The following is a 26,610-nucleotide window of genomic DNA, read 5'->3' as shown; positions in this document are numbered from 1 at the left end:
TGATCATAGGGAATTAAGTCTAAGTGAATACCTTTGTGTCTATTGAATTCGTATTTGTTTAATTCGCGTATATTAGTTTTATTAGTTTTAAAATCAAACTCTCACTTTTACAGTTTTACTTTATAATAATTAATAGTTTTTAATTTCGAAACAACTGCTCTCCGTGGAATGAATCTGTACTTGCTAAATACTTTATTACATTGATCGGGATTAGTTGTCTGATTCGTGTGTTAAAACAATTTAGTTAGTATTAATAATTTAGGTGTGGTTTTACAACATCAGTAATAATAGATAAATAAGGCGCTTAAACAGTTAGTTTCATTAACCCCTAAAACCGATTTGATGCATATACTATTTGTCATTTGAAACAACATCACTTGATTACATCTTATGATTTCGTTTTTTTACCATATGCTTTGAAACGTCCATTTGATTGAGGGACCAGTCACACGTGTCATGTAAATTACAAGGACCAACAACCTCAAACTTCAAATGAAGTTCAGGAACCAAACACCTCATTTTATATAAACCAAATGGACCAAGTCTAAATTTTCTCTTAATTAAACTATACATCTTGAGAAAAAAAAAAAAAAAAAAAAGGATCACGTGCCTTCCACGTACGATTATAATGGAAGGGGGAAAAGGGTTTAAGCTGCTGAAACCCGCCTCCGTGGTTACCTTTCCCTTTTTATCGTTCAAACAGGCGGTCTACGGTGTACTCCGGCGATTTCACGGTGTTTAACAGGTACGCCGACCTTAATTGGTTGTATTATTTTCCGTTAACTTCCAGCTACATTTTCTTGCTACACACCACTTAATTCACTTTTATAACCGCTGCAATTCTTAAACTAGGGTTTTATATATATATCGACATCTCTAAGCCCTAATTTTGTTCCCAATTTCAGATTCCATATATTTGACGTAGCGCTCTCTCACTCGTAAACCGAATATGAGGTAATGTAACTATAATTTATTTACAGACGTTTTATGAAACCCTAGATCGTTAATTTACCTTTTTATATTATGTCGATATTATACTTTTATTTACGGTTTTATATTTTGTTTTTTGCAGTCGACCAATGGAGGAAGATGCACCAGTAAGTTCTTTTATATATTTGTACATACAATTTACTTGTATATATCACCATTATGTGGTTATTTAAGCTTTATGGTGTTAATAATAACTAAAATATATTGAATTGAAAAGAACTGTGCATATATCTAAGTTGTATAGAAAGGGCAGGGCAACACTCTTTGTTTTTCAATGTGGAAGTGAATGTATAATCTCAATTCTCAATAATATAATTTCTGTAAACTTAATAGTGGTCATTAACTGAGGTACTGATATAATACACATATTAGGTTCCATCAGAAGTTATTAGCTGAAATTTTAGGTCATATGTTATTGTGACTTTTTTGTCTTTATGTATTACGCTGGCCTCTGATACACCTTATGTAATGTATAAATAAAAATTAAACTTGAGTAGCTTATTTGGTCGCTGCTGCGTATGTTAGCAACGACACTTTCCGTAATTTAGTATTATCTGTGCTCATATTACTCAATGATGTTACACAAATTCAAGATCAAGTTACAAGAGACACGTGTTAGGTTTTGATGCACAAGATCAAGAATTTATCACACTATAAGTACTAGCCTCAAATCCTCAACAACCGGAATTAAATGTTTGAATGCATTAACTACAGATCTTTGATTTGCGCAGGCTGTTAATCAGCGCGCAATGTGCCTTTGGTTTTAGTAATTATTGGATCACTGAGTCATCGAGTGATCTTTTGTAGTTAACTTTTTCATCAAGTATTGTTTACTTAGACTAGTTTTACCTGTTTTAATTCTGCAGTAAACAATTGTAAAGTTTTTTGTTAATCAATAAAAGTTTATACTTGAGAATAACTGTTTTCAACCCCCTTCTACAGTTACATATGTTTAAAGTTGTTAAGTTAATACTAACAATGTGGGCCAACTAGTACTAATCTATGCCTAGTGTTTGGATGCTTGGGGATCTCCAAAGGAGACACAAGATCAATCGCCACTCACTACACTTTGGGGCTTTGCTTTTAAAAAAATAGTAGGCTAAGAAGTATGTACTCATATTAGGTAGTATACGTAGCTCATACAGGTTCAACTGTGTGTCTGTGTATTGAAATTTATTTGTTTTATTATATCTAATTTTATACTTTAAGTTCATCCTTTTGTATTTATTTTTGGAAATCTTTTACCTTAAATATAAAGTGGTATATATCAAATTTTTGGCAGACCAAGAACGAAGAAGAGGAGTTCAACACTGGACCTCTCTCTGTCTTGATGATGAGTGTCAAAAATAACACACAGGTAATCACTTTTGTTTTCATTTGTTTCTGCATTTGCTTTCTCAGAATACAACATTCTCATTAGTGCATGTGAAGTTAAGTTGAATTGACCCAATATGATGACATTGATTTTCTGCGTTGTGAATCCAGGTGTTGATCAACTGTAGGAATAATAAGAAGCTGCTAGGCCGTGTGAGAGCCTTTGATCGACACTGTAACATGGTGTTGGAAAACGTTAGAGAGATGTGGACAGAGGTTAGTTTTCTCCCTATGCAAATGCATTCATTATAATGTGCGTTTTGACTTACAACTTATGTTTGTACATCAGGTACCCAAGACAGGGAAAGGCAAGAAAAAAGCTCTTCCGGTTAACAAAGATCGATTCATTAGCAAGATGTTTCTCAGGGGGGATTCTGTCATCATTGTCCTTCGAAATCCAAAGTGATAGGTATCAGCTTTTAGTATGTCTCTGTAGTTGTTAAGTCAGTTATGCTTTTGTTAAGTATACCAAAATGATTATTTTTTTTGCACGGTACTCCCCTGCAAACACATTTTTTCTTATTCGTTTAATTTGATAGAAACATGCGTTGAATGTCATTACTAAACCTATATGTTTACCGTAATATTATATATTATATTCCTATAATAGAGCAGTATAAAAGAAATTTTATATATTCCAAGTTTGCATAAGGAACTTTTGACACTTTCTCGTGTAAGATAAGTTTTCGAAGTTGTACTTCTTTGATTTTTAGAGGAAAGTTATAACCCAAATCTATTTGTCCATAGAAAATGAAACCTCTCATTAAGGACAGTTTCTGAAAATTCACGATTGGGTATATTCTGGGTTAAAAGAAAACAAATTTATAATAATTACCTGATATTCAGTTATTCAGATGCCGTAATGCTTGGTTTATATTACAAAGTTAATATTTTATCTTTGTTAGGGGTAGTCAATGTTTTTATTTTTTGTTTAAACTAAAAAGTTACTCTCTCTTGCAGGAAGAAGTGTGTTTGTGGATCTGGGTCACTTGTTTGGAATCAAGATTTATCAAGGAGAAAGGTGCAATCAGTTGTCCGACATTTAAATCTTGTAGTTGCTATAATGTGGATTTTAGAAAGTTAAAAGTGTGATTTTCTTACCTGTTTTGAATTTAACACTCGCTAAAACTGTTCTATGCTAAAACCAGTTATTCGACACCTTTCATGATTTTATGGTACTGTAATTATTTGCAATTTTTTGTGTAGTTTCTATCACCAGTGATCTCCAAACAAGGCTCCGCAGTGGCTTGCCTGCTGTAGGCGGCCTTGATGTTTTGATCTGACCATGGTATAACATGGTATAAGATCTCTCCTTCGTTATATTACATCCGCCCCAGTCACTGCGCCATAGGCACCAAAAGGTTATGGCTTTTGTCATTAGGACCTTTGCTATGTTGTAACGAACTGAGTAACTTAAAATGTGGGGCCCTCGGATGCAAGTTTGGGGTTAAATTAAGAAAACAATACATCTGATACCAGCTAACACCTTGTAATGGATATTGAGAGGGGCTAAATTGTAATGGGTCTAGCCATCATTTTGATGGCTAGTCTTTTTCTTTTATATACAAGTTCCATTGTTTTTTGGCCAAAAAAAAAAAAAAAAAAAAAAAAAACTAACACCATTTTCAGTACTCCTTGGATCTAACCATACTTGTTTTGTAGGATATGACCCTCTTTAATTCGCATTGTTGACCCGTTTAGCTGCATCTTTATGGTTAGATCAAGTAAATGTTTCTTCACCCAAAAAGAAAATTATAAAAGTTTTACTTTAGTTAAAATGAACTTGTGGCCTATTGGTACACCGAACACCTTATATGTTGGATTAAGGTGGGAGGTCTCAAGTTCGAGTCCATTCCCTTAAAAACATTCAAATGTATTTGCCGATATATGGAGTGACCCGAGGAGGTTTTACCGATCTGTACTCCAGGATTTCTCCGCCATGCCTGTCCTCGGGATGATTTAAGGATCAGGTCCCTGTAATGTGTTTCGGACTTTCGGGTACTCGCCCGAAAGCGCATGTGTGCATGGAAAATGATCGGGTGAGTGGATTATTCTCGTCAGTGATTCTAAATACTCGTCTTTAAAAAAAATGAACTAAAAATCAAATAAATATTGATGTGGCGATAAGAAGTTTGAGATGACAACTATAATCGGCAGTAATTAATTATGATTTGATTATTGAGTTGGTGAATATGTGTTGTGTTGATGTAGCGTTGATGATGAGTAGTGTAGCAAAGCGCGCTTCAAATATTTACACGTCGTATATTTTTTGTCAATGTGGAAATGGATTTTTTTATTGAAGGAAAATACGACTATCTTGGGAAACATTTTAATATAATGTTGAAAATCATATGTCATATAAAACTCTTTAAAATGAGTATTTTTCAAAAATGTTTTCTAAAAGCAAATAAAAAGATAAATTTCTTTCAATATTATAACTAGGAGAACTAGGAGAATTAAAAAAATCGATTTATTCTTTATAATGTTCTCTTTTCTCTTTGAAAAATCTCAAATCAATTTTAAGTAGTTACTAGTTTTAACTTTCTATTTGTGGAAATTTTCCACGACTAAAAACGCAAGGAAAAACATTTTAATTTATTTTATTTATATAGTAGCAGAAAAAGAAAAGCCTTCAAATTAATCGGCCCAAATGGCCCAACTTACCTTAGACAACTCTTGAATAACTTTGGGCTTTTTCAGTCTTATACAGGCCCAAATAATCCCAAAACCCTAAAAACATTCTCCTCCTCCATCTTATACCACCTCTCTCACATTTTTTCCTATCCAGCTGCTGCATCATCGCCGTCTTCCAAATACACAGGTAATTCTAAATCTATACATACATACATACATTAATTCGATATATACGTATATGATATATGCATCATATCATTGTTTAATTTGTTTTTAAAACACTAATAATCACTAATTGAAAAGGTACAGAAGCGAAAATGAGTCGATCAGCAGGAGTAAAAGGTGGAAAGAAGAAAACGGCGACGTATGTGATCGATTGCGGAAAGCCAGTTGAAGATAAGATTATGGAGATCGCTTCACTTGAAAAGTTTCTTCAGGAGAGAATTAAAGTCGGTGGTAAAGCCGGTAACCTAGGTGACTCTGTTACTATTTCTCGTGAGAAGAACAAAATCTCAGTTACTGCTGATAGCAATTTCTCCAAAAGGTTTTAATTTTTCACCTAATTTTAGATTATTTATGAATAGATTTTGAATAATAGTTTTAATTTCTAGTATTCTGTTATATCAGTCAGTTTTTGATATTGTAAGTTAGTTGTTTTTAGTCAGTTTATGGATAGAATGCTTCACTCTAGGTCATACAGTAGCTAATAAGTATCATCACTGTCATTAATTTTATACATTGTTTGGATGGGCGTGCATTTCACAATTGTTTGTAGCTTATCAGTAATTAATTAAGTATTCTTTTAGTGTCTGGATAATGCAGCATTTCAAAAATGTTTTACTTGCTGATAGCTTATTGTGTTATATAAATGCAATGAGCACTCTTGAAGTGTTTGTTTGTGCTACATTTTAGCTTATTGCAAAGGAAAAATTAAGTTATCTTTGTGCTGGTCAGGTAGGTTTACTTTTAACATGTTTTGTAAGCCATAAGTGCTCTACATTTGTAATCTCAAAGCACAATCTGACTCTTGACACCATCTAGTCATACACAAGTAACTTTTTATGCTAGATACGTTTGTTAGTGTTTGTAATGTATCTCTATTATTAAGTTCTAATCTAGGATCATTTAGCTGTTCAATTATGTTGCTTTATAAAGAGCTTAAGTTGTATGAAATTGTATTGTGTGTATGTGGGACATGTATAACTTATAGAACACACTTGAACTAGACTTTTGTTACTGACTGTGGTTTTATTAGCTGCAAATTCTTTTATATGATGTTGTATTTTAGTTTTGATGATAGAATTGTATGATCTGATTTCAACTTTTGGTAATTTTTGGTTGTCAGTTTTAGCAGATTATATAGACTTATAGATAATTTGAATGCACATCTAATTTGATTTTTTTCCAGGTACTTGAAATACTTGACAAAGAAGTACTTGAAGAAGCACAATGTTAGAGATTGGCTCCGTGTAATTTCGTCCAACAAAGACCGCAACGTTTATGAGCTACGATACTTCAACATTGCTGAGAACGAGGGTGAGGAGGAAGATTAAGCACAGTTTGAACTTTGTTTTATGTAGTTCCTTTGGGATGGGTATTTTGGACTTGTTATATTGGTTTCTTTTTGTATCAGACTTCCAAATATTGTTTTGCAGTAATATTCCTAGTTCATGTGCTTTTGAAAAATCTCTTGCTTTTGTTATCATATTGATTTATGAGATTTATTTGCATAGATGATAACTGTTCTTAACTAATAATCTGGCTCCAAAATTAAGGTCTAAGTGTAGTTTCAAATATACTTTTGACTACTTTAGCCTTTAATTAGTTACTAAAGTTATTGAAATACACTTTTGCTCGATATTTGCTTACAGTCTGAACAGGTCCGAATCAAGTTTAATACTTTGATTCTTACAACCTAAAAGTCGAAACCAAAACTCGAACATGTGCATCTGCAGAGCCACCTTAGGGTAGAGTAGTCGGGGTTAGCTGCCCCAACAATCGAATTTTTATTTTCAGCATAATGTATTTATATGCAAGTTTAGTTTAATTAAATGTGAAGTCGGTAATCTTCATCTATGTTACTCCATAATATTTTTGAATCCGCCACCACAATATGTATGATTTACAGAATTACAGTTGCTAAAAGGTCAACCAGAGTAAAGTACTAGAAAAGAGTAAACTTTTAGATTAAATGTCAGAGTAATCTTTATTCAAACACAATGGTGATATATCCAAAATTCCAATATTACACAATCCTTACCCAATCTCTATACAAAAGAGAAACATACATTAAATTAAATGCTTACTTTAAATTTGGATCATACAACCCAATGTTTAGGGATAGGGATTGATGACCATTGAAGAATTTTAGACATGTAAATCGTTTTATTACACCCACTGCTTTCAAACCGTGACTGTGGCAATATTTTGTTTTTTCAACGAACTGCATTTCCTAGTGACAAATCTGCAACTCCAAAATATGAAATTAAAGAACAAATGAAAGCTTATAAAAAGTTATCAGAAATGTGTTAAGATCACTTTATTTAGAAACATGAAATAAATGCCCCAAACTTGAGGGGTAACTGGCACAAAAGGTACCTACCTCTACCAAATTGTTCATATTGGGTCCTCAACTTATGTTAGATTAATTTAAAGTACTGAAATTTGGAGACACATGTTACTTAAGATTTTTTCCGTTTCTTGAAACCTCAAGAGATAAGAAACAATAAATCATTACATAGGAGCTTAGATACCTTAGATACCTTACATTTATCAATAAAACATAAAAAGCTTTTTATGCCAATCACCCATATTTTTATAGAACCCGAGGGAAAAAGGATAACATGCGTTGAGGGTCACCCCAACTAACCCATTTGATCCATATTATAAGTTTTACCCAACTGTATGTCACTTTGATACCTCTAAAAACAAAGTAATCAAAATAGAAATTAATAAACATAAAAAGATTCAATCTTTGACTTGCCTGAAGAAGTCCCTCCATAGGAGCTCGTACATTAACCAATTCATTCCACCGTCATCATCAGTTCCATTCGATGCAGCAGAAATCGTTCTAAATATTCACTCATTATGTTAATTAAAAATTAATATTTAAAGATAAATAACCAAACGAAAAAGAAGTATTTGGACATATCACATACCTAGAAGCAGATTTCTTTAACTCGTCAAACATTAAACGGGGAGAAACGCATCCGACTGTAAGCCATGGGGAGATTTTGCAAGAGAAATTTGCACCGTATATAGTATCATTATTTCCATCTCTGGCCTCTTTAGGAGGCTGAGCTTGGAATTCGGCTGCAAACCTTTTTAGCCTATTTAATGCTTCAGTCTCACCTCCAATAAGAGGGCCATTAGAAACAGGTTTGACCTACACAAAAAGTCAATAATTTCACCATAATGTAGTTTTGGACCGATTGTTCATTCTTAATCTATATCCATAATCTTCTTTGTCTAGATATATTCATTAAGTTTGTTCGGATGTAGTTTTTAAAGTGATTATGGCAACATGAAGAAAACAGCTTGAATTGAATAATCCCAATGTAGTTATGAATAATGAAAACGGTTTGTTTTTATGTTTGCAAAATAATTTAATTCTGTCTGCAGCAATTAGAAGCATATTTTATCTTATGTCTTCAGAAAAACAAACAGTCTACAGTAAAAACATAACTCAGCGCGTAGACATATGACATAATAAGATAGACTGAAAAACAAACAACACATTACTTTTAAGAGTATTTGCAAGCTAAATAGCTCGAATTATCCTTAACCTCAATTTTAAGATCCCAAGTAGCTTGAAAACATATCAAAATAACTATAGTAGTTAAAGCAAAGCTAAATTTGAGCTCAATCCTCCAACATGCATATCAATAAGCAACAACACTTAAACTTACACGGGAACCCGACTAGTTATTTTTTTTTTTTTTTTTTTGGACAACGATTGGGATCACCCGAGGGGGATTAAACCACCCGTTGCGATCATCTCCCGTTTCGACTATGCCGATGCAGCGATAATAACCCCGCCCCCATCGCTTCCAAGGAGGAAACCTTGAAACCGATCCAAGGGCACGGCCAAGTAAAACCCCCTCCCCATTACCCCCCAAACGATATGGGAAAGGTGTCATGGGTGGATACTTCATGGCAGGGATGAGATTGTGTTTTTAGTATGTAGCCAACGGGAGTCGAACTCCTGACCTCCCCTAAAGGAAGCAGACCACATCACAACTTCTTCCCGACTAGTTATTTGTAAGCTCATATTTCAAATCCCTATTCATTTGCAGGCCTGTTACATTACTAAATGTTATCAAAAGACACAAACTTTGAATTCATACCTGACTCATATTAGCAGTTGAATTGAGACCCAAATCAGCCAATGATGGAATCTCACCAGCCTCAATATTACAACCAGATGGCAAACCTTTAAACTGATCAAGAACCTCAATAGTATTTCTCACTTTTACACCCTTTACTTTTTCCCTAAATTCAGCATACTTTGTTGGCATTTCATCCAACTTAAATGGCAAATCTTCAATATGATACAATGTACTTCCCCAAAAGTATTTAATTTCCACCCCTTCATCTTTCAATGCATTTTCAATCTTACCCTCACCTTTAACCTCATCATTAGACACTTCCCTATGAGCATACACAGCCTCTGCCCCAACTTCCTTAACCAATTCGGATATCACAGTTTCGGGTTTTCCAATTCGGACAATAAGATCCGACCCTTTTGCCTGAAGATTCTTTCTTAAGTCCGAAACCGATTCGATCAAGAAAGATGCTCGATTTGCACCAGATTTATCAAACCCAGATGACGATTTACCAAAATCTTTAACATCAAAGCAGTAAACAGGTAAAACAGATAAAGATTCATTATTAGCAGCGTTTAAAGATTCATTATCTTGAACACGGAGGTCGTTACGAAACCAGACAACGGAGACACGGCGGAGACCGGCGGCGGCTGAGGGGTCAGCAGGCCGGCGAGGGTTTAAAGATAGTGGATTTTGAAGTGGGATTGAAGAAAGTTTTGATTTTGATACAGATTTGGGAAGTGGGTGTGGTGTAGATTGAAGAGAAAGGTTAAAAAGTGAAGAAATTTGAGATGTGATTTTGAGGGTTGTTGGGATTTTGGGTGTGATTTGTGGTGGTGAAATGAAATAAGTTGGAAGGTATTGAGGGAGTGAAAGTGTGATTGATGTAAATGGAATACTGGGGAGCTTAGAATTAGATTGATGATTGTCTGATGATTGTGTTTTTGAATCTGGGTTTTGTGAATCTTGAAGTTTGGGATCCATTTTAATTGGTAGACTGAAGGTTGAGGTTGAAGATAAAGATAATGTTTTAAAGGGTGTTCTTTGAAGTTTTTCAATGGAGTTTGTGTTGGTGTTTGTGAAGTTTGCCCTGTTTGTGGTGTGTTTGGTGGGAGAGAAGACGGGAAAGAAGGTAGGTGGAAAAAATATTTTAAGGTTTGACAAGTAGTTTGCAACTCTTTTGATTGAAAAACATTAAAATAACATTAGTAAGACCATCTCTATCCCTGGACGTTTTGGCGTGTTGTTGAGTAGGAGTGGGGTGAACGTGCTACTAGACTGCTGTGTAATGAGGTAGAATGTTAAGTGACGTGTTGGATGATGTTTTAAAATCTGATTGGAAGTTGGATGAAATAATGAATAAAAAAATAATTGTATATTGATAATTACCGAATCAAAATTAATCAAATATCAACACATCACACATGAGATTCATTCTCCGTGCCAAGTTGATGCACGCCACCAACACACAAGCCAACACGCCCCATTACCCTGTGCTGGGTGGCGTGTTAGCTCAACACATGGTGCAACACGCCTGGGTTAAATGTGGTCTAACCTTTTATTAAAATATACATACAAGTATGAACCAAAGAGCCTTTGGTGTATGAATAACACTATTAAGTAAATATTTATATCCAGTGTATGAGTTTGACTTAAAAAAAAATAAGTATGAAGACCGTTGCTAGTGAATTTTATTGTAGAGTTTTACTTAAAAAAAAAAAAAAAATATGAAGACCGTTGCTAGTCAATTTTATTGTAGCATTTATCATATATACAATGTAGGATTAATGCGCAAGGTACAACACATAATTATATGGCTGAATTCATGTGAGCCTTCGGGGTCACACACATATACACCTAGACGTCAAATTAATAATATATGTCATATATATATTATTAGGGTAACGAAATTAATTGATTTATTTAATTAATTATTAGTTAATTGATTAATATTTTAATTAATACATTATTATTAAAGAATTACAATATTGGTTACATGCTTGTTACGTTCAAGATAGAAAAGGGGAATTTTTTTTAACCGACTTAGATGAGTCCAACAACAATTATAATTACTTGTTGGCTAAGTTCGATAAAAGAGATCATGGGTTATTTTGCACCGACTTACTCATGTATATAAATACGTCCTTTGTTTTGGTGAAACGAATATATAAAAAAAAAGAGAGACACACAAAAGAAAACCCCAACATTTAATTTTCGTCTTTTCGTTATCGTTCGTAAAAACAAAACCTACATATTTTCTTGTTTCTTTTCGTCAAAACAAGAACCACATATTTACTTGTTTCTTTTCGTAAGTTTCATTAAGTGGAATAAGAATAGTTTGGTTTTATATTAAAATAATTTGATTATTTTAATACGTTACTTGACGGGACTAGCACATCCGTTTGACGTTATTCGAAGTGTAGTGTGGACTACTCTAGCGGCAATCATATCTTTGGTTGTTAGTTTCTCTTCTTTCAATCTGGTTCTTCAAGAAAGGTATAAACTTTAAACTCCCTTGTTGTTTATTTATTTAACCATATAAATCATATGGATCCGTTTTGGTGATTTATTTTGTATCAATATAATTAATACGCTTCCGCTTAAAGTTATTGTTATTATATGTATGTACATGATAATAATTAATTGAAAATTTGTTTTCTTAAAACTCTAAATTACCAACAGTGGTATGAGAGCCTCTTATGTTTTTATACGGTTAGTATATTTATGCGTGGTTGTTATTGATTAAATGACTTGTGTATATATTTGTATGTTTTTTTATCCATGGCCAAGACATGCATCTTGTGCCATGAAGCAAGCCATATTTATTGTCATGATCATGTTATTATTATGATGATTTAATTGTGCATAGCCGATGAAAACCTAGACCGTGTGTATGTGTTGTGATCTTGAATGTTTACGGTTGTTTGGATGCCATTGTTTTGTGGCCATTTATTGATGTAATTTAATCTTTTATTTTGGGAGGCCGTTTTGAGCCAATTATGTAATTTACAATTCTAGATTAGCTGTATTTTATTTATTAATTAAATGTAACCTCCATGATGGGATTAAAGACTTGAAGTGAACGGATTTTGGCCATCAAGACTCATACTTGCAGTAAAGTCGCTAGACAAAAGTTGTGAGAGATGCGGTGAAGGAGCACATTTGGTCATCATTAGATCTTGACGCAAGTGGGAGCTTCTAGGGTTTACTTTTGTGATTGTCCCTTTAGTTGATCGCTTGGTTCTCATAATGGCTCGTGAGACCAAGCATAGGATTTTCAATCGGTTGAGGCTATGCACATACTTATTATGTTTTATTTGGTTTGGTTGCATTTTATATGTTATGTGATTGTGTATAATTTGTCATGTGACAACTAAAATAAAAACATAATTAAAATCAAGTTAAAACTTTTTAACTTGTGAGGCGAATATTATGCATGTAATATTCGTAACAGAATTTTTCTAAAGCATTTATTAAAATTGTATAAAATATACCCGTCAAATTTTAAGTCGTGCCCTCCAATTCGTTTGAAACACTTGTCGTTATTTTTTGACTAAGCGTGAGACCTAGTTGAATTATAACCGTGAGGTGATCATTATCTATGCGTGAGACCTAGATTAATTTTTACACGTTTCACAATTGGATGACTTAATCGAGTTGAGAGGTGAGACCGCAACCCGAGGCAAGGATGGGACTAAACATGCCAGCATGACACTAGTGTTAGACACTAAATGTCGTGAGTCTCATAAAGATCTAAGAGTTGCACTTGTAATGCAATTGGTGCCCGCCGCCTACCGATTGTATCCACCATTGCTAGCAGATCAACTGATGTAATGGTGGAAGCACAATGTGGATCTTAGCCTTTTACGTAAATTAAAAGTTTTATAAGTTTTTTTTTTTTAAACATGGGTAGTTAATTTATAAAAGGATAATTATTAAAGATACTAAAAGAACCTTGTTTATTTTGTAGATGACATCAAATGCAATTCAATCCGTAAACAACATGACCATAAGGTCAATCCTTGAGAAGGAAAAATTGAATGGTAATAACTTCATAGACTGGTATCGAAACCTTCAGATTGTCTTAAAGTCTGAAAGGAAGTTGCACCATCTGGAAAATCCTTTACCTGAAGCCCCACCTGAAACTGTCAGTGCTACTGTTCGTAATGCTTATACTAAGCAGTATAATGAACAACTTGAAGTAGCATGTCTTATGCTTGCTAGCATGACCTCTGAGATCCAAAGGAACTTAATGGACTACAATGCATATGACATGATTGAGGAACTCAAAACGATGTTCCAACAGCAGGCAGAACATGAATTGTTTGAAACTGTAAAAGCGTTTCACGCTTGCAAACATGAGTTGGGGCAGCCGGTTAGCCAATATGTCTTGAAGATGAAAGGCTATCTGGATCAATTGGAGCGCCTAGGTTATGCTATGCCACCAGTTCTTGGAGTGCACTTGATACTTACTTCACTGTCCAAGGGCTATGATGGATTTGTAATGAATTACAATATGCATAGCATGGGAAAAACCATTCCTGAGCTTCATGCAATGCTTAAGCAAGCTGAAAAGGGGCTACCAAAGAAGACTCCTGCAGTCTTAACCATAAAGAAAGGTAAAATCCAGAAAAGAAAGCCGCAAGCTGCTAGTGGAAAGGGAAAAGGAAAAAGTAAGTAAGCTTACACACCTAAGAAGAAAATTCCACCACCAGCAAAGAAAGAGCATCCCGCAAATAACATGGCTTGTCACCATTGTGTCCAGATTGGTCATTGGAGACGAAACTGTGTCCTTTACTTGGAAGAGTTGAAGAAGGGAAAGGCTGGTTCGACCAGCACTTCAGGTATCTTCGTTATAGAACTCTATAATTTTCCTAATAAAACTTGGGTGTATGACACTGGTTGTGGTACTCATATTTGTAATGATATGCAGGGACTTAGAAAAATTTGGAAGCTGAATAAGGGGGCTTTGGATCTGTACGTTGGCAATGGCGATCGTGCAGCTGTCGAAGCTATAGGAAGCTATGAGCTCATCCTCCCAAGTGGACTTATTCTTATTTTAGATAATTTTCATTATGCACCTTCTATTACTAGAGGTGTTATTTCAGTTTCTCGTTTGAAGGATAATGGTTTTAATCATGTATTCACAGATTATGGTATTTCGGTTTCTAAGGATAATATTTTTTATTTTAATGCTATTCCTAGAGATGGTATTTTTGAAATTGACATGCATAATCTTGTTCCAAACGAAAGTTCTATATTTAACTGTAGCTCTAAGAAATTCAAGCATGATTTGAATTCCACATATCTATGGCATTGTCGTCTTGGTCATATAAACAAGAAACGCATAACAAAGCTGCAACACGATGGGCTTCTTGAGTCAACCGGCAATGAGTCGTTTGACATATGTGAATCTTGTTTATCTGGAAAAATGTCAAAGAAACCCTTTACCCACCAGGTTGAAATGGCGAGTGATCTACTTGGACTCATTCACACTGATGTATGTGGCCTATTTAGAACAATGTCTAAAGATGGAGCTACCTACTTCGTTACTTTTACTGATGATTTCAGTAGATATGGTTATGTTTACTTGATTAAACATAAACATGAAGTATTTGAAACGTTCAAAGCGTTTCAAAATGAAGTAGAAAATCAACTCGAAAAGACCATTAAGGTTCTACGGTCCGATAGTGGAGGCGAATATATGAGTCAAGAGTTTTTAGATCATCTGAGAGATCGTGGGATTGTCTCACAGTTTACTCCTCCTTACACACCTCAGCATAATGGGGTGTCAGAAAGGAGAAATCGAACTTTGCTTGACATGGTCCGATCAATGATGAGTCTAACAACTCTAGCACCATCCTTTTGGGGATTTGCTCTAGAGTCTGCTGTACGCATTCTCAACATGGTTCCAACCAAGAAGGTAAATAAGACACCATATGAAATATGGCATGGGAAGGTCCCAAATCTGTCTTACTTGAAAGTCTGGGGTTGTGAGGCTCACGTGAAGCGTGATACGCCAAACAAACTCGAGTCCAGAACTATCAAGTGTATCTTTGTAGGATACCCAAAGAAAACGATGGGATACTACTTCTACTATCCAGCAGAAAACTAGGTTTTCACTGCTAGATATGCTGAGTTTTTGGAGAAGAGTCTCCTCTTACAGGAAGCAAGTGGGAGCACTGTATATCTTGAAGAAATTCAAGAACAAGATACATTACCTTCTGTAGGCACTAGCGAAATTCGTACAGAGCTTCAACATGAAAGTGTCGAGGCACAGGACGAAGCATGTCTCATTCGTATATCTAATAAAACCTCTCGTCCACCTGAAAGGTTAAACCTTATGGTTACGACAGAGGACTTGGAATTAGGGGATCTGGGCGAACCCGCTAATTACAAAGCTGCATTGTCAGATCCTGAATCTGATAAATGGTAAGATGCTATGAATGAAGAGATGCAGTCCATGAAAGATAATCAAGTTTGGCGCTTGATTGATCTTCCACCAAACAGCAAGCTTGTTGGGTGTAAATGGATCTTCAAGAAGAAGACCGACATGGATGGAAATGTACTCACCTTTAAAGCCCGCTTGGTAGCAAAAGGTTATACTCAAACCTACGGGGTTGATTATGAAGAGACCTTTTCTCCAGTGGCGGACATTAAAGCTATTAGGATACTCATAGCTATAGCAGCGTACTATGACTATCAGATTTGGTAAATGGATGTCAAAACTGCATTCCTAAATGGTCACCTTAGCTAGGACGTATATATGGTGCAACCTGAAGGGTTTGTGAATCCTAAGTATCCTAATAAAGTATGCAAGCTTCAGAAATTCATTTATGGATTAAAGCAAGCATCAAGGAGTTGGAACAAGAAGTTTGATGAGAAAATCAAAGAGTTTGGTTTCTCACAAAACCTTGACCAACCCTGTGTGTACATGAGAGCTAGTGGGAGCGTTAAAGTCTTTCTGATCTTATATGTTGATGACATATTACTCATGGGAAATCATATTCCAACGCTACATGACGTTAAGTCCTGGCTTGGAAAATGTTTCTCTATGAAAGATCTGGGAGATGCAGCGTATATCCTAGGAATCAAGATCTATAGAGATAGATCTAAACGGTTAATAGGTTTAAGTCAAAGTGCATATGTTGACAAAATTTTAAAGCGATTTAAGATGGAAGCTTCCAAGCGAGGTAGTCTTCCGATGTAACCAAATGTGCTGCTGAGTAAGACTCAATCCCCCTCTACACCCGAAGAGGTGAAGCGAATGACTGAGGTTCCATATGCGTCAGCTATTGGATCCATCATGTATGCTATGAGGTGCACTAGACCAGATGTTTCTTTCGCTCTCAATATGACGAGCCGATACCAACAGAATCCAGGTGATTGTCACTGGACTGCTGTAAAGAATATATTGAAGTATTTGTGAAATACTAAAGATATGTTCTTAGTTTACGGAGGTTTCGATGAACTGAGCGTAAAGTGTTACACTGATGCTAGTTTCGAAACTGATCGAGATGATAGTCGATCACAATCTTGCTACGTTTTCGTTATGAACGGAGGTGCAGTCGACTGGAGAAGCTCGAAGCAGAGCACTACAACGATGTCTACAACAGAATCAGAATACATTGCTGCATCTGAAGCTGCTCAGGAAGCTGTTTGGATCAGAAAGTTCATATCTGGGCTTGGCGTTGTTCCCAGCATTGAAAATCCCATGGACATGTATTGCGACAATACTGGTGCTATAGTAATAGCAAATGAACCAGGAGTTCTACGTGGTGCCAAACACATCCTTCGAAAATTTCACTACATACGTGAAGTTATAGAGAGAGGTGACGTACATATTCAAAAGGTTCCAACAGAAGACAATCTAGCTGACCCGTTCACAAAGCCAATGTCTTGTACCAAGCATGTCGAGCATTCTAGGAACATTGGGCTTAGACCAGCTAATAGTTTTATGTAATTTTAGTATTTGGATAATTGGAACATGAAAGCAGTTTTTATTTGTAATGAATTGATATATTGTGATATGATCGTTTTTTTTCATAACTACTGTGTTCTATATTTGCATGTTTAAATCCGTGAATAATGACTTATTCTAAATTTTTCATTGTCGATTGATGATACGGGAGTAACATCAAACCAAGACAAATGTGAGTGTTTGATATGGTGTAATGTATTACTATCAAACTCACATGTATTCATAGGATGAATATTGGAATGACCCAACCTTCGAGATTTCACTATATGGATCAGCGTCAATAGTGAAACTCACAAGTGGTTATGTCATAATGTCCTTCGACTTGAGATGCACGCAGGTTTCGATGTGTGAAGCATTATACTTTGATATGGTCAAACACTGTCCTGAATAAGGCTGTTATAAAGACCATTATTGGGTGTGATGTGAAGCTCGTGATAGACACGTGTAGGCAAGATAGGATTTGTTCCTCCAACCTATTTGGAGTTAGATACTTTTGAGCTCCTCGATGAATGAATAAGATATTTGTGTGGCCGCACCCAAATATAATTGAGATGATACTTAATTAGTTTGGTGATCTAATTCACTTCTGAAAATCGAGAAACAAAATTGTTAAACAAATGAGAATGACTGATGATCCATGTCTCAAGTTTAACTAAAGTATCTGAAACAAAGGGATAAATGACATTTAACACTTACTATGAGCAGTTCTGAGAAACTACCCTCACGTGAATTTGGGAACAATGGCGTGTTGCTAGACGCTAACCGTTGTTTGTATAGTTACTTGGTGTTGTGCCGTGCACAAGTGAGAGTCTGTAGGATTAATACGCAAGGTACAACATATAATTATATGGCTGAATTCATGTGAGCCTTCGGGGTCACACACATATACACCTAGACGTCAAATTAATAATATGCCATATATATATATATATTATTAGGGTAACGAAACTAATTGATTTATTTAATTAATTATTAGTTAATTGATTAATATTTTAATTAAGACATTATTAAAGAATTACAATATTGGTTACATGCTTGTTACGTTCAAGATAGAAAAGGGGAATTTTTTTAACCGACTTAGATGAGTCCAACAACAATTATAATTACTTGTTGGCTAAGTTCGATAAAAGAGATCATGGGTTATTTTGCACCGACTTACTCATGTATATAAATACATCCTTTGTTTTGGTGAAACGAATATATATAAAAAAAAAAGAGACACACAAAAGAAAAACCCCAACATGTTATAATTCAGTAGGCTTATAACTACCTTTAGTGGTTCTTGACTGTAGAAGGTATATAGAGATAGAGATACTGTAAAACGGAGAAAACAAAGGTTGAACAAAAGGTATGAGTAATTGATTTTTTATTTATAGAAAAATGTACAATGAGAGTTTGGTGGCATTTGGAATCTAGAGAGAGAGTGTGTTTTTGTTAACAAAAAAAAAATACATACAATAAACTCTAACTCAACACACCTATTTATACTCAAAAAAATATACTATGCAATATCTATAATAATAATAAAATTATCATCCAATTATTACTTTTATAACACTCCCCCTTGGATGATAATTTTATTAGTGAATAACTAGTACTGCCTCGTTAAAAACCTTGCTAAAGAAAACCCTTTGGGATAAAACTTTAGCTAAGGGAAAAAGAGTGCAGCATAGAGTTGACTCCCCCTCAAGTAGGCAACGCCTGAGTTGTTACATCTTCTGAACATGCCTCATGCCAATATTATGAACGTGTGTTCTGAAAATAGCAGTTGGAAGTGCTTTGGTGAAAAGGTCAGCAGAGTTTTTGCTAGACTGAACATATCTCATTTCAATCTGGTTGTCCTTAATGAGATTTTGAGTGTATGAGAAGAATCTAGGGGGTATGTGTTTTGTTCGGTCACTTTTGATATACCCTTCTTTCATCTGTGTTATGCAAGCTACATTATCTTCATAGATAGTTGTTGAACTTTTATTGCGTTCTAGTCCACAAGAATCAGTAATGAGTTGTGTCATTGATCTCAACCAAAAACATTCCCGACTGGCTTCATGTAATGCAATTACTTCGGCATGATTTGATGATGTTGCAACAAGTGTTTGTTTTTGAGAACGCCATGATATTGCGGTACCTCCATTTAGGAATACATATCCATTTTGAGATTTAGCTTTATGTGGATCAGATAAATAACCTGCATCTGCATAACCAACCAAATCTTGTTTTGATTCGTTAGAATAAAATAATCCTAAATCAGTAGTTCCTCGAAGGTATCGAAATATGTGTTTGATCCCATTCCAGTGTCTTTTGGTAGGAGCTGAGCTAAACCTTGCCAACAAATTAACTGCAAAAGAAATGTCAGGTCTTGTACAATTTGTAAGATACATAAGAGCTCCAATTGCACTAAGATATGGTACTTCTGGTCCCAGGATATCTTCATGATCTTCACAGGGACGAAATGGATCAGTGTCAACATTAAGTGATCTAACAACCATAGGAGTACTTAATGGTTTTGCCTTGTCCATATTAAAACGTTTTAAAATCTTTTCAGTATATGTTGTTTGATGTACAAGTAAACCATTAGGCATATGTTCAATTTGTAAACCAAGGCAATACTTGGTTTTTTCGAGATCTTTCATTTCAAATTCTTTCTTTAGAAGTTGAATGGCTTCATGGATCTCTTTATTTGTACCTATGATATTAAGATCATCAACATAAACAGCTATGATCACATATCCGGATGTTGTTTTCTTAATGAAAACACATGGGCAAATAAGATTATTGGTATACCCTTTGCTTATCAAGTAATCACTTAATCGTTTATACCACATGCGACTCGATTGTTTCAACCCATATAAAGACCTTTGTAACTTGATTGAGTACATTTCTTTGGGTTTTGCATTGGTTGCTTCTGATACCTTAAATCCTTCAGGTATCTTCATATATATATATCACTATCAAGTGATCCATAAAGATAAGCAGTCACAACATCCATGAGATGCATTTCTAAATTTTCAGAAACTGCCAGGCTGATTAAGTATCTAAAAGTAATTGCATCCATAACAGGAGAATAAGTTTCTTCATAATCAATTCCCGGTCTTTGAGAAAAACCTTGAGCTACAAATCTAGCTTTATACCTTGTAACTTCATTTTTCTCATTTCTTTTTCGCACAAAAACCCATCTATATCCCACAGGTTTCACATCTTTAGGTGTGAGAATGATAGATCCGAAAACTTTTCTTTTATTGAGTGATTCAAATTCAGCTCGTATTGCTCCTTTCCAATGATCCCAATCATGTCTATTTTGACATTCCATGACAGATTTTGATTCTGGATCATCATCATCATTCATGATGTCATATGCAACATTATATGAAAATATCTCATCAAGATTTTTCATTTCATTTCGGTTCCATAATATTTTTGAATGTGCGTAATTGATTGAAAATTCCGTATTGACATCATCAATCTCCTCTGCAGAAGGAGTATTGATTTGTAGTTCTTCTTGAACACTTTCTTTTACCTCATTATCAGCTGATTTTCTTTTTCGAGGATTTTTATCTTTGGAACCAATTGGTCTCCCACGTTTCTGGCGTGGCAAAGACTCAAGAATAACATTATTACCAGTTTTTGGAATTTCAATTCGAGCTGGAGCATTTGCTGCTGGTATATATGATTTAGTCACTCTTTTTGTATCTGTAAATGCATCAGGCAATTTATTTGCAAGTTCTTGCATATGCATTATTTTTTGAACTTCGATCTCGCATTCTTTTGTGCGAGGATCAAGATACATTAATTGAGGTTCACACCATGAAACATCATTTTCTTTATTTTTTATTTCTCCCCCTAATCTAGGGAATAATGTTTCATTAAAGTGACAATCAGCAAAACGTGCTGTAAAAACATCACCCGTCATGGGTTCAATATATCTTATTATTGAAGATGTTTCATATCCAACATATATTCCCATCCTTCTTTGAGGACCCATTTTAGTGCGTTGTGGTGGTGCGATAGGGACATAAACCGCACAACCAAATGTTCTAAGGTGGGAAATATTTGGCTGATGACCAAAAGCAAGTTGCAAAGGAGAATATGTATGACTTGCGCTTGGTCTAATGCGAATCAATGATGCAGCATGCAAAATTGCATGGCCCCATACAGATACTGGGAGTTTTGTTCGCATTATCAATGGTCTAGCTATTAGCTGCAATCGTTTAATTAATGATTCAGCTAAACCATTTTGTGTATGCACATGGGCAACGGGATGTTCAATAATAATCCCAATAGACATGCAAAAGTTATTAAATGCTTGAGACGTAAACTCACCGGCATTATCTAGTTTCACCCTTTTAATAGTATAATCAGGGAAATGTGCTCTCAATTTAATAATTTGAGCAAGAAATTTTGCAAATGCCATATTTCGACTTGATAATAGACAAACATGAGACCATCTACTAGATGCGTCTATTAGAATCATAAAATATCTAAATGGTCCACATGGTGGATGAATTGGTCCACATATATCACCTTGAATTCTTTCAAGAAACATTGGTGATTCTTTTTCAACCTTAAGAGGTGATGGTCTTATTATCAACTTTCCAAGTGAGCATGATGTACATGGGATAAGTGCATCATGAGGGATCCTTTGATCCGCCAATGGATGTCCATGTGTATTTTGTATTATTCTTTTCATCATTGTTGATCCTGGGTGACCTAATCTCTCATGCCACAAACTGATCATTACAGGATCACATAATTTTTCTTTAACTACCACATTTACTTCAGGTACATTTATATGTGTATAATGTAAACCAGAATGAAGTCTTGGTAGTTTTTCAATTACACGATTCTTATCAGTGATACTTAAATATTTTTCATTTTCTGTTGTCACTGACTGATAATCATATCTATTTTGGTATATGTCAGAGAAACTTAACACATTTCTCTTTGACATGGGAGAAAATAAGGCATTATTTATCAGAAAATTCGTACCATTTGGTAACATGAATTTTGCCTTTCCCATTCCTTTTATTAAGTCCACAGGACCTGATATAGTATGTATAGTTCCTTCCGTTGCTTTCAAGTCTGTGAAATATTTTTTAGATTTGAGTATGGTGTGAGTGGCACCACTGTCTGCAATACAAATATCTCCACCATTTGACTGATTTTTTACTCCAGCAGTATACATCATGAACTTCAAAAAAAAAAAAATGAGAAACAAATAATGAGTATATAATTCATCAATATATTACATTCAAAACATGTTGCAAACGATAGCACATAATAAGGAAATATGTAGTAAACTAGATATGGTGTAGATTGAAAATCTACAACCATTTATTTAACGAGAACATATAATAGGATATCTATATATATATATATATATATATATATATATATATATATATATATATATATATATATATATATATATATATATATATATATATATATAGATATTAGAAATTTATTCATTAAAGTAGTCACAAGTTGGCTCAGTGATTTTTGTATCAAGGTCATCCACAAGATTTGCTTCTTTTCCTTTTCCCTTTAGGGATTCTTGATACCGATTAACAGAATGCTGATTTGTTCGGCAGTTTTTAGACCAGTGGCCAATTTTACCACATCGGTAACAAGAATCTTCAACATTCTTTGAAGAGCCTTCTTCAACATTGTGATTTGTGGGATTGTATGGTGTTTGAATTTTATAATTTTGTGGATTATTATTTCTTTGTCCACGACCACGACCACCACGACCACTACGACCACGACCACCACCACGACCATTACCATAAGGGTGATTTCGAACATAGTTATGATTTTTATTATTGTTATGGTAATTTCCATGATGATGGTTTTGGCCAATATGGCTACGACCTCTTCCACGCCCTCGTCCATGTGCATTTCTTCTTTTATTATTATTATTATTATTGTTAATAGCATTAGCTTCAGGAAATGCTAGCGCACCGGTAGGACGAGATTCTTGATTTTTCATCAGTAATTCTTTATTAACTTCTGCAACTAAGAGATAAGTTTGAAGTTTGGAAAAAGTTTTATAATTCTGCAATCTTAAATTTTCTTGCACAGTTATATTTGCAGAATGCATTGTGGAGAAAGTTTTCTCCATCATATCAGCATCACTTATTTCTTGACCACAGAATTGAAGCTTTGAACGGATCTTGAACATGGCCGAGCTGTATTCACTTACCTTTTTGAAATCTTGGAACCTTAGATTTCTCCATTCTTCCCTCGCAGCTGGAAGTAATATTTCCTTTTGATTATCGAATCTACTCTTGATACTTTCCCATAAAACATGTGGATCTTTGATAGTGAGAAACATATGTTTTAAGGTGGTATCAATATGTTTGCGAATAAAAGCAATTGATTTTAATTTATCTTGATCGGAACAAGTATTATTTTCTTTTAAAGTTTCTAGAATACCCAATGATCCAAGATTTATTTCTACGTCCATAACCCATGATGTGTAGTTTGTTCCCGATACGTCTAAGGCATCAAACTCAAGCTTTGATAAGTTTGACATTTTCTATTTTCAGAAAGATGAACAACATAAATCATAATCATAATCATAATCATAATATTTTTTTTTCGTAGATAAATAACAACATGCAATTAGAATTAGTTTAGATTCATAAGTAGAAATTAAAGGAATAATGGTATGATTACAAATAATAAAATCATAAGGGAATATAGGTTCATATTATATTATATTATTAATGATATTATTATAATATATATTAAGTTATAATATATATTATTATAATATATTTTTCTTATTTTAACCTTTAAGATTTACTTTTAATAAAAATACAAACTACTTTTCTTATTTTAACTTTTAAGATTTACTTTTAATAAAAATACAAACTACTTTTTTTATTTTAACTTTTAAGATTTACTTTTAATAAAAATACAAACTATTTTTTCTATTTTAACTTTTAAGATTTACTTTTAATAAAAATACAAACTACTTTTTTTATTTTAACTTTTAAGATTTACTTTTAATAAAAATACAAACTACTTTTTTTATTTTAACTTTTAAGATTATAAATTTAAGAATAAACATTAGTATGCATGAAATAAATAATGATTAATTGTATAAGTAATCATAAATGTTGGATAACATATAAAGACCCCATCGTATTCGTATTGATCGGAATTAATCTCGACCCATGGTACCGTGTTGTCAAATGACGTGTTGCGTACATAAAGTACCGTGTTGTCAAATGACGTGTTGCGTACAATCATGAGGTCTTATTAACATAAATATAAATGTTAGTGAAGTTAATAAGAGTTAGATTACAGAAAATATAATTCAGGTGGTATAACCGACCATATATAACTTAAATAACATAAATATGAATGTTAGTGAAGTTAATAAGAGTTAGATTACAGAAAATATAATTCAGGTGGTATAACCGACCATATATAACTTAAATAACATAAATATAAATGTTAGTGAACATAACTGTAAATGTTAGTATACATAAATAAATGTTAGATAACATAAATGTAAATGTTAGTATACATAAATAAATGTTAGATAACATAAATGTAAATTAGGCGACAGTGTCGACCATATATCATTTAGGTGGTATAACCGACCATATATTAGTTAGGTGGCAGAGCCAACCATATTTAGTATAAATGTTGAGATAATCGTGCTGATAACGTGTTATAATTCAGTAGGCTTATAACTACCTTTAGTGGTTCTTGACTGTAGAAGGTATATAGAGATAGAGATACTGTAAAACGGAGAAAACAAAGGTTGAACAAAAGGTATGAGTAATTGGTTTTTTATTTATAGAAAAATGTACAATGAGAGTTTGGTGGCATTTAGAATCTAGAGAGAGAGAGGGTGTGTTTTTGTTAACAAAAAAAAAATACATACAATAAACTCTAACTCAACACACCTATTTATACTCAAAAAAATATACTATGCAATATCTATAATAATAATAAAATTATCATCCAATTATTACTTTTATAACACAACATTTAATTTTTGTCTTTTCGTTATCGTTCGTAAAAACAAAACCTACATATTTTCTTGTTTCTTTTCGTCAAAACAAGAACCACATATTTACTTGTTTCTTTTCGTAAGTTTCATTAAGTGGAATAAGAATAGTTTGGTTTTATATTAAAATAATTTGATTATTTTAATACATTACTTGACGGGACTAGCACATCCGTTTGACGTTGTTCGAAGTGTAGTGTGGACTACCCTAGCGGCAATCATATCTTTGGTTGTTAGTTTCTATTCCTTTAATCCGGTTCTTCAAGAAAGGTATAAACTTTAAACTCCCTTGTTGTTTATTTATTTAACCGTATAAATCATATGGATCCGTTTTGGTGATTTATTTTGTATCAATATAATTAATACGCTTCCGCTTAAAGTTATTGTTATTATATGTATGTACATGATAATAATTAATTGAAAAATTGTTTTCTTAAAACCCTAAATTACCAACATACAATACTTCAAAGCGTGTTAATATTACTTAAGGGTTGTCGTTAATAAAATTTTTAAATGTTACATGTCATAATTTTATATGATTAAGAGATAGATAATATATTATTATTTTTTCATTTTTGAGCGAAGAAACATTGAACTTTATAACTAAAAAGTGATTAATAAAAAAGACGACACCCCTAAAATATACAAACCAAGAAAACTACCAACATAATAAGAACGGTCAACCCATCAGCTTTCGGCTATCGCAAGCTCACAACCAAAAAACTAAAATGAATCCTTAAGTTTGTTTTTTTATAAACTCTAATACGTTATTTTCAAATACAAGAGTTTATATGTGTATTATCAAATAGTAAAATAGATATAGATATAGATATGAAACAAATTATTATTATTATTGTCCTACATACTAAAAGCCACACGCTTTTTGGTCGTTTCAGTTTTAACGCATCGTTGTTTTGAGTTTGCATTCACACTACAAACGGTCCCTCAACTTCCGCTCAATTTACACAACGACCCCTTGTGACGACCCGGAAATTTCCGACCAAATTTAAACCTAATCTTGTTATGATCTCGACACGATAAGCAAAGTCTGTAATGTTGAAATCTCAAAAACTTTGAACTGTGTTCATGTATTCATTTACCCTTCGACTGTTCTCGACGATTCACGAACAACTATTTGTAAATAGATACATATATATTTAAAAATATAAATACATATATTAATTCGAAATATAATTTGAAATATTATATTGTTTAATTATTAGAATTAATTTTGTAAAATAAAATAATATAAGATATAATAAAAGTTATTATATAATGTATTA

The 26,610-nt window shown here is 33.7% G+C and overlaps 5 protein-coding genes across 5 annotated transcripts; 4 read left to right on the top strand and 1 right to left on the bottom strand.

Moving 5' to 3' along the window:
• The first annotated feature begins 649 nt into the window (after positions 1 to 649).
• Positions 650 to 3,558, top strand: LOC139873099 (uncharacterized). Its single transcript, XM_071861035.1, has 7 exons — positions 650 to 745; positions 906 to 954; positions 1,073 to 1,097; positions 2,273 to 2,347; positions 2,476 to 2,580; positions 2,654 to 2,773; positions 3,325 to 3,558. The coding sequence occupies exons 2-6, from the start codon at positions 950 to 952 to the stop codon at positions 2,768 to 2,770; spliced, it is 327 nt and encodes a 108-aa protein (XP_071717136.1). The 5' UTR covers positions 650 to 745; positions 906 to 949; the 3' UTR covers positions 2,771 to 2,773; positions 3,325 to 3,558.
• A 1,746-nt stretch (positions 3,559 to 5,304) lies between these two features.
• LOC139872697 (large ribosomal subunit protein eL22z-like) lies at positions 5,305 to 6,705 on the top strand. Its single transcript, XM_071860622.1, has 2 exons — positions 5,305 to 5,542; positions 6,407 to 6,705. The coding sequence occupies exons 1-2, from the start codon at positions 5,316 to 5,318 to the stop codon at positions 6,549 to 6,551; spliced, it is 372 nt and encodes a 123-aa protein (XP_071716723.1). The 5' UTR covers positions 5,305 to 5,315; the 3' UTR covers positions 6,552 to 6,705.
• Positions 6,706 to 7,197: 492 nt separating this feature from the next.
• Positions 7,198 to 10,472, bottom strand: LOC139872424 (blue-light photoreceptor PHR2-like). The gene is made up of 4 exons (XM_071860298.1): positions 9,345 to 10,472; positions 8,157 to 8,383; positions 7,982 to 8,068; positions 7,198 to 7,462 (listed from the first exon to the last, which is right to left on the bottom strand). Exons 1-4 carry the CDS (start codon positions 10,305 to 10,307, stop codon positions 7,402 to 7,404), a joined length of 1,338 nt encoding a protein of 445 aa, XP_071716399.1. The 5' UTR covers positions 10,308 to 10,472; the 3' UTR covers positions 7,198 to 7,401.
• Positions 10,473 to 13,293: 2,821 nt separating this feature from the next.
• On the top strand, positions 13,294 to 14,004 carry LOC139870042 (uncharacterized). Its single transcript, XM_071857895.1, has one exon. The coding sequence runs from the start codon at positions 13,294 to 13,296 to the stop codon at positions 14,002 to 14,004; it is 711 nt and encodes a 236-aa protein (XP_071713996.1).
• Positions 14,005 to 16,590: 2,586 nt separating this feature from the next.
• Positions 16,591 to 17,286, top strand: LOC139870041 (secreted RxLR effector protein 161-like). The gene is made up of 2 exons (XM_071857894.1): positions 16,591 to 16,705; positions 16,775 to 17,286. The coding sequence occupies exons 1-2, from the start codon at positions 16,591 to 16,593 to the stop codon at positions 17,284 to 17,286; spliced, it is 627 nt and encodes a 208-aa protein (XP_071713995.1).
• Positions 17,287 to 26,610: the final 9,324 nt, after the last annotated feature.

The sequence above is a fragment of the Rutidosis leptorrhynchoides genome, chromosome 10 (genome assembly GCF_046630445.1).
Source record: "Rutidosis leptorrhynchoides isolate AG116_Rl617_1_P2 chromosome 10, CSIRO_AGI_Rlap_v1, whole genome shotgun sequence".
In the NCBI taxonomy this organism is placed as follows: domain Eukaryota; kingdom Viridiplantae; phylum Streptophyta; class Magnoliopsida; order Asterales; family Asteraceae; genus Rutidosis; species Rutidosis leptorrhynchoides.
The sequence above is the reverse complement of the archived record's forward strand: the minus strand, read 5'-3'. Positions and strand labels throughout refer to the sequence as shown.